This window comes from Silene latifolia, chromosome 10 (assembly GCF_048544455.1).
Source record: "Silene latifolia isolate original U9 population chromosome 10, ASM4854445v1, whole genome shotgun sequence".
In the NCBI taxonomy this organism is placed as follows: domain Eukaryota; kingdom Viridiplantae; phylum Streptophyta; class Magnoliopsida; order Caryophyllales; family Caryophyllaceae; genus Silene; species Silene latifolia.
In genome coordinates this window covers 149,069,111-149,076,869 of record NC_133535.1, presented here as the reverse complement: position 1 = coordinate 149,076,869, position 7,759 = coordinate 149,069,111, and the positions used below count along the sequence as shown (strand labels likewise).

General features: G+C 34.8%; 1 protein-coding gene across 7 annotated transcripts; it reads right to left on the bottom strand.

Annotated features, from left to right (window-relative positions):
- Nucleotides 1-1,420: 1,420 nt before the first annotated feature.
- On the bottom strand, nt 1,421-6,357 carry LOC141606315 (uncharacterized). 7 transcript variants are annotated; one of them, XR_012526654.1, is made up of 6 exons: nt 5,866-6,357; nt 4,529-4,857; nt 4,255-4,311; nt 3,101-3,226; nt 2,367-2,565; nt 1,421-2,096 (listed from the first exon to the last, which is right to left on the bottom strand). XR_012526654.1 is itself a non-coding variant. In XM_074425402.1 (2 exons), the coding sequence occupies exons 1-2, from the start codon at nt 6,254-6,256 to the stop codon at nt 4,772-4,774; spliced, it is 477 nt and encodes a 158-aa protein (XP_074281503.1). In that variant the 5' UTR covers nt 6,257-6,357; the 3' UTR covers nt 4,403-4,771. The 7 variants fall into 7 exon arrangements, 1 of the variants encoding a protein (XP_074281503.1); XR_012526655.1 differs by having other exon boundaries at nt 2,367-3,229; XR_012526653.1 differs by having other exon boundaries at nt 2,367-3,226.
- Between the last annotated feature and the right edge of the window lie 1,402 nt (nt 6,358-7,759).

Sequence of the window (7,759 nt, the reverse complement as noted above, 5' to 3'; positions counted from 1 at the left end):
TTTCCGGGATCATTACCTATATCTCAGCATTCAAAAGAAAATTGATAAGCGAACAAAGAAACTCCAAAAAATAGACCTGCATTAAACTAGGCCTACATGAGGAGAAGGGAGATTCTTCAATTGGGATCAACAAATGGTTAAATTGCGTGTGTTTGGCGTGATTGAGTGGGACAGGTTTATGGTTTATTTGTAGTATTGTTTTATTTGAGTACTTGTTTTTTAACATTAGTTAAATAAGAAATGTGTTAAGATTTTGTTCCTCTTATTGTTGGATTGTTTATATTAGTTATTTGTGGGTGTGTCCCACATTCTCTCAATGTATGAAAGATAATGCTGAGTGGGTAAATTATCAAGCACAGGACATTATTATTTCCGCATTAAAACCGATACAAATTCCCATTTGTGACGGTCGATATCCGATCAAGTAAAACACACACAGGCAAATAAGACAAATTATTATTTGTCACATGTAATTTAACGTAATTTATTTTCGCAGTACGTTTTTTACTCAATTCAGTACATTTTTCACATTTGTTTCCATTTGCTTGCCCTTGGCTAAAAATGCACAAACTTAATTCTCTCTCTTTCTCTATCATTGAATCTTTAACCTCATTCAAATTCTTCAATTATGTATGATTATTCAACTATAAAGCATATATTCAATTCATTAATTCATCATTAACTAGGGTTTATGTTAAATTCAGATATTTAATTTTGATCTTTTTATTTAGGGTTTATGTAAAATTAATTAATAACGAAAATTGTGTGCACTTAAGAATCTTCAAGTCAACAACCTATATCAACCCAGATATAAAGCCTGCAAAGTGTATTTGGAAACAAGTCCACCATATATGAACCCATGTTGATGTCATGTTCATCGTCTTTTTCTATTGAAATTCCGTTTTCTTACATTGTCAATGTCGTTTCGTAGTGCTAGTGCGTTTACTACCCGCATTGTTTTTGTGAATTTGTTTATAGATTTCAATTGGAGAATTGTCAGGCAACCCATCGCCTGCTACCCAACGTTGGCGACCTACTCAGCCGGCAAACCCCCTCCACAACGAGGATAGTAATTATAAGGGAATATGGTGATGTGAAATTAGAGGGGAATGATTGTGTGAAATTAGAGAGAGTATATTGGAGAGGGAAAATGATAGGGGAAAATGTAAAGGGTATAATTGTCAATAGTGTACTAAGTTGAGTAAAATGTATACTGCGAATTATTGTCTTATTTATCCATGACACAAGCTTGTGTTAATCTCTTAAAGTGCGACGGGGTATATTATCGAGGATATCAACTTTTGATTGGTACGTGTATAAGTAAGAGGTTAGAGGACCTTGCGAAATCAGGTGTTTCACATATTAATTCTTCGTATACTCACTCCGTTTTTAACAGTTAATCTTAAGACGGCTTACAAGATTTGTAACAAAATGGATAAACTTTAGAAGGTTTTGCTCAAGAGTTATTATTTCTTACAATTGTACTACTGTATTAGGTTTGCAATCGGCTAATAATCGTTTGTAGTAGGTTCATAAATTTGCATTGCTCCAGGCGATGCCTTTTTGAGGCTAATAATTCCATCTTTTTTAGGCTAAATTGATGATTATCAGATATGACACCGTATCTCCTACAGAAATTATTCATTTTTATAGCATCTAACATATACCCGGGCTTAGGTAGGTTCCTGAGGCATATATATATATATGACACTGCAGCTAGACCCTTAACCAGCGCGATTGCTTCATCGGCGTCCTCGTGATAATACTTCGCCATGCTCGGTTTCTGCAGGCAAATATTTCCATTGTTACGAGTTTTTCCACAGCAATAACTCTGCTCACACCCTGGAATAGAAGACCATAAATAATCCTATCAGATTTAGAGATACAAAATTAGGACCAGAAGCCGTCAATAGTTAATATAAGAGTGATGACGTGAGTGCGTGGGTTACGGCCTATCATGCACTCCCAAGTTAACTAGCGGGCACCTAATGTTAGACGCTGCAGGGTCTACCCGTCATCCAAACAAGTGTACTTTTCAAAATTCAACACCTCTCGTTTATTAATGTGTAACAACAACAGTCTTACAGTAAGACAGTCTCAAATCAGAATTTGTGCTTTAACATACCTAGTAAAGGAACCAAATTCATTCTATCCCTCCTCAAACAGTTCAGCCTGTAACACTCATAAATTACATAATGTGCAGGCGTGCAGCCTTTCTAAGGTCAAAACATTCGCATTCATAAAACAATTGGTTCATTAGTCTCCTTAACAATATGATCAAACTCCCTTTCAAGCTCGCGCAAGTCCTCCCTTTTACTTCCACCCGGGAATGCAACTTCAAGTTTGAACAAGAAGAACCAATTCACCCCTAATTGAGGTTGTGTTTCTTTAAGAGATGTTTCAATGCTAACAACTTGAAAGTAATCCCTTTAAGCACAAATCCATATCATCAACACAAATTATCAGTCTTCACCTTGTATTTCGCCTTTAGCTCCATAACCCTCTTACCAGTTTCACAACTTGAAGGTACGGCCTATCTTATTCTTGTAGAGAATCAGTCACTATCTGTAGGCAAAATTCTAACCTCAACATTAAGAACTAAATGAAGAAATGATTTCAAGATTATTTCAATTATAACAAGTTATTTAAGGAAAATATATTTAAGATTCAATCATGAGAAAATAGAAAGATACACTCATTCTTACTATTTTAGTGAATGAATCTTAAAAACATTTATAGCTTTTTATCATTTAACCGTTTCAACTAAAATTGTAACAATGATTACATTTTTCAATTTCTCATGAAAGAATCGTCAGAATCTTTATTTATATGCGTTCTTAATACGTGCCCTCCCTAAGGCACACGTTAGAAAATCCGCTAAGCTAATTCCTCCTTTAGTTGACAGCATAAGTTGCCAAGTTTTTTCTATATGAGGAATACCTAAAGAATATTCCTGTCAAATTGTCAGATTACCAATCTGATCAGCAAATGATTAATGAAGTGTAAACTCAGATTTACAATCTGACTGAATATTCAAGTCACAATTTTGTAAGACGGTTTTACATAATAAGTGTAAAACGGATCAATACAACTACATTACCCCACTGCCTCATTGGCTTCTGCAAATTGCGGTTTTACTCTCGTGTTAGCAACACAAATAGGTTGTTTCCGAATGAGCCAAGGTGAAAATTGCATCGAGAACTACAGCGAAAGACCGCTGCTTGGCCTGCTTCACAAGAGAAAGAAGAACAACCGCTTTAGTTAGCCATTTTGATTTATTCCATCATAATCCATAACCAAAGAGTAATGAGTGCACAAACTCTCGTGTAAGGCGATCTTAATCAAGAATTTATGTTTCCATAGTTACACAACTTAGCATTTTCAGGAGATGCTGTTCAAATCAACCCTACCATTTTTGTAGATGATGTATAATACAAATGAGAAGCAAGTAGCAGACAATTAGAAGGTATTGGCAGTAACACTCTTCTGTTAGTGCACATAAAAAGGGACCCTTTATGTAAAATATCAGTGTTCCACAAGCAGTCATTTGTGAGGAGAATTTGGCTGATTAGCAAGAGGTTGTTGGAATAAGACCACTGTGGTTAAAGATGGCGAAATTGATAATGACCCCTTTGTTGCAAGCATGATTTAACATATCTATCTGTATTGATCTTGATCCCGGAACTGGTCGTCGTGGCCTAATACTAGTCTTTTAGACCATAAATACGGCCAATAATTGGTTAATTGCTTCAAAAGGTGTCGCAGTAAACTTAGAAACCTTTTGCGATAGAAACAGAACATACTCTAATGGAACGACAATGAATCAGTTCTGAAAGCTCCAATCTTCGGAACAGGGCAAGTTAGAAGTCAGGTATACGAACAAGACAAACAATGTCAATGATCTTAATTAAATGGTAAAAAGATGGAAGCTTGCACATCAATGGGAGTTATTTGCAAGCTTACATTTTCAGGATTCAAAGGTACAAAAAATGTTGGGAAGATCATCAGAGGGTCGAATCAGATAAGCGTGTCAATAGCCATACTACTGAGACGACTTATGAACATTACGCTTGCAAAAACCAGTGTCGAGTCAGAATGTTAATAGGTGCATTCATTATGTTAAATTAGATGTTATGCATGAAGTATCCACCATCAAGTGAATAATCCAAGAATGATTATTAGATGTTATGCATGAAGTATCCACCATCAAGTGAATAATCCAAAGAATGATTAGTTATCAATAACCGGAGTTACCTCAGCAATTGAGAGGCTTCGGAGAAGCTGGGGAAGTAGCAACGGAACTCGTAATCACTGCAGACAATCCACACTCCAGTAAGAACACAGAAGTACCAGTATGGTGTAGCACAAACATAAATGTACTGAAAAGAATGGACAAGTTCAATTCAATGAAATTATTTCTCCTTTATTTATTTCATATTTTCTGACTACAAACAATCACATTCGGAATACAATTCTAAGTCTAGGGACTAAATGCCAGACCGTCATTGGTATTGGAACAATCTCAGACCTGTCATTTTTCTCCTCAATGCGAATCAATAAATCCGACCAATCTTTTCCAACATCACCCACAAAGCTTTGAGTTTGTCGACAACCATGGCATGGTCACCTTCCCATCGAAGAACCACCGTCTTTCTCAGAAATTCAGTGTAGAGCTTAAACAGATCATTGGTAAATCCATTTCGATCCATCTTTCATTTCTGCGACCATCATTCTTCATTGACTGATCAAACTCAGTCGGCGCTAAATCATTTCAGTTGCTACTGCAGAGTTTAACAGTACATGCCACCGCCTGCGCCCAAAATTTCAGCCTTGCTTTGACATCTTCTGGATGGTCACCTGAATAGAAGTAACAGTAAATGATTAATATCTAGGCCAAAAGGAATTCAGGAATTCAACTCTAAGGCATTGTTTGGATAGAAAAAAAAGGAGGGAAAGGAAGGGGAGGGAGAAGGAGGGAAGAGAAAGGAAGGGGAGGGGAGGGGAGGGAGAATGGAGGAGATGATTTTCCCTCCAAATCTTGCCTACGTTGGTGGGGAAATAATTTGCCTTGTAGGAAGGAAATGGAGGGATCCATTTTCTCTCCCTTCCAAATCCCTCTACCTTCATTTTGCTAACCAAACAATGGATTTCTCATCCTTCCAATTCCCTCCTCTCCCTTTCTTCTAAAATCCCTCAATCCAAACACACCCTAAGAATCCGTAAGCTAAGAGAAGATCGAAAAGAGTAGGTCTCCTGAGAGACGGTCTCCTAAGTTTTAGTGTTCAAACTGAAAATTCAACACTAAGAATCCCAACTAAAATGGATGACCACCCAAAAATCAAACACCTAAACACTCTTGACTTCTACCATAAAGAGATGTGAAAACTGAAAAATACCATCTAATTCAAACAAAAGCTAACAACTTTCCAATAAAGGAAGCAACCAAATCCCACAAAATTCCTCAATTGCCCATCAAAAATCAAGAAATACCCAAATTATAAAACTCCTCAAAAACCAAAGAAACTTAACCCTTGATTCATGTCCAATAGATCTCGTTAAATCCATCAGCTAAAACCCCAATACTAACCCTTTTCTATAGGGAAAATCAATCCTGGTAGCTATTCAAAGAAGGGCATTTAAGTAAAATGTAAAACCGTCTCACACAAGAATTTACGACACCCAAATCGCCAATCTTATTTAATAAAACGATTCAAACTTTGATCCAAAGCTAAGAACTTAACAACAATCCAACCATCACGGCCATTTGTATAAGACGGCCTTACACAAGTATATTGTAAAACCGTCTTACACAAGACTAACTGAATCGCAAAATACAAAACAAGTAGATAGAAACTTTTGACATACCAGGACTAGAGATCTTCCAAGTAGGCATAGGACTAGAAGTTTCGGAACCCGAAGACGACGCCGTATCACTATGATTATGTTCATCTAGAAACTTCTGAGACATTGAATAACAAAGCTCTAAAGCAGGCAAAGTATTACAAAGTTCAGGAATTTCATCATAACTAAAACCAAACCCTAAATCAACACAACCCTTTAATTCATCAAGATCATCATCAGTTAAACTCTTTGTTCTTGGTAAAACGTCGTCGTCTGATGGTTCTACATATCCTTCTAAACACACTTTTTGTGGGATTCTTTTTTTAATGGGTTTTTGTTTTGGTTTCCATTGAATGATTTCTTCATCTTCTTCTTCAATGAAGATTTGTCTGTTTTTTTGTTGAGTTTTTGCCATGTTTTTGTTAATTAATGTTTTGTGTAATTGTGTGAATGCGGTTTTTGGGAGAAGAAGAGTTGAAGTTGATGATTGATTTCTGTCTGTTGGAGAAAAATGGTGTAATGAGAAGGGTTTTTAAAGGAAAAGAATTTTGATGTTTGGTCCCTCGTCTTATGTTTAATTATTGTGTTGGTAACCCTTTGGACATTATTCCTTTGCTTTTGATCCATGTTTATTTTCGCTGATAAGAGTCGAACTGAACTGAATTGAGCTTAATGAAGTTGGGTTGAGCTGAACTTAATGGAGATGAGCAGAACTGAATGTAGTTGACTAACAATTAATTTGTGAAAAGTTGAGCGGAACTTAACTTAATAGAGCGGATAAGTTGAACGGAAATGAGCTGAAATTAAGCCAGAAAGAACAATACCTTATTACCAATAGTTAGCACGGGTAACCCTTTGGAAATCTAATGAAACTGCTATTTTTCTACTCATATTAATTTTTTGTAGGTTCGTTTGAACTAGTAGCTCAAACTAAATGATACGGAGTAACTCTAGTGATTGAACTACGAGCTTGTAATTTCTTAAAACTACAAGTTAGTCCCTAAGTTAAACAATTAGAAACATTCTAACAAAATTATTGAGATACCATTTTCGTGTATTTCTATGTGTTTTTTGAAACCCATTTTATCATTGACCGTGGTTTAACGTGATTTTTTCATTTGCTACATATTTTTATAGTATCAGTATTTTTATATTATGAAGTTGAAAATTTAACTTATGAAAATTACGAATTTCAAAAGTTTATTCAAACTTTGGGTGCTTCCCAATCTAATAATTAGGTCAACACACTACCAAAATCTAGCATTTACTCAAAAACTCAAAACTATTTAAAATTGGTTACAACTTCTCGTACGTTTTTTTTAACCAAATGTTTGCTTGAAACATTGTATTGTAATCATTATTTAATGTAATTAACCTAATCACAATCTAGCATTTATGCTAACAAATATTGTAGCTTGATTTGCTCTATTCCCTACCTATAATAAACACATTATTTAAACTCTTTTATTAAAGTTTGAAATTCATAATTTTAAACACATTATTTAAACATTTTTGAATGTTTGAAATTCATAATTTTAAAAGACATTATTTTTAGGAAAATGCTATATACAACCCAATGGGTTGTATTTAAGCATTTAATAACCTTCCAAATTTGGTATTTATTTACAAATTAGAGAATAAATTACACATGAATCAATGCAATTAATACATATATTAAGTGTTTATTTCCTTTTTTAGTTTCTTAAATACAACCCATTGGGTTGTATATAGCATTTCCCTTATTTTTAAACTTTTTTTAAAAGTGTGAAATTCATAATTTTCTAGTCTTAAAAGTTGAAAAAATGAATAACAAGAGGCTTTTTATCAAATAATTTTAAACGTCACTTAGTCCTTATACACGTTATTTTGGATCGGGTGGAGCTCATATTATTTTGCTTTCAAGATAGATTAAATCATT

What these genes read in the sequence shown, in the direction of transcription:
- LOC141606315 (XM_074425402.1), bottom strand. Translation starts at nt 6,256, where the DNA reads ATGGCAAAAACTCAACAAAAAAACAGACAAATCTTCATTGAAGAAGAA. An exon ending in TTGGAAGATCTCTAGTCCTG is followed by an intron (nt 4,858 to 5,865) that starts GTATGTCAAAAG and finishes ACTTCTATTCAG; the next exon opens with GTGACCATCCAGAAGATGTC.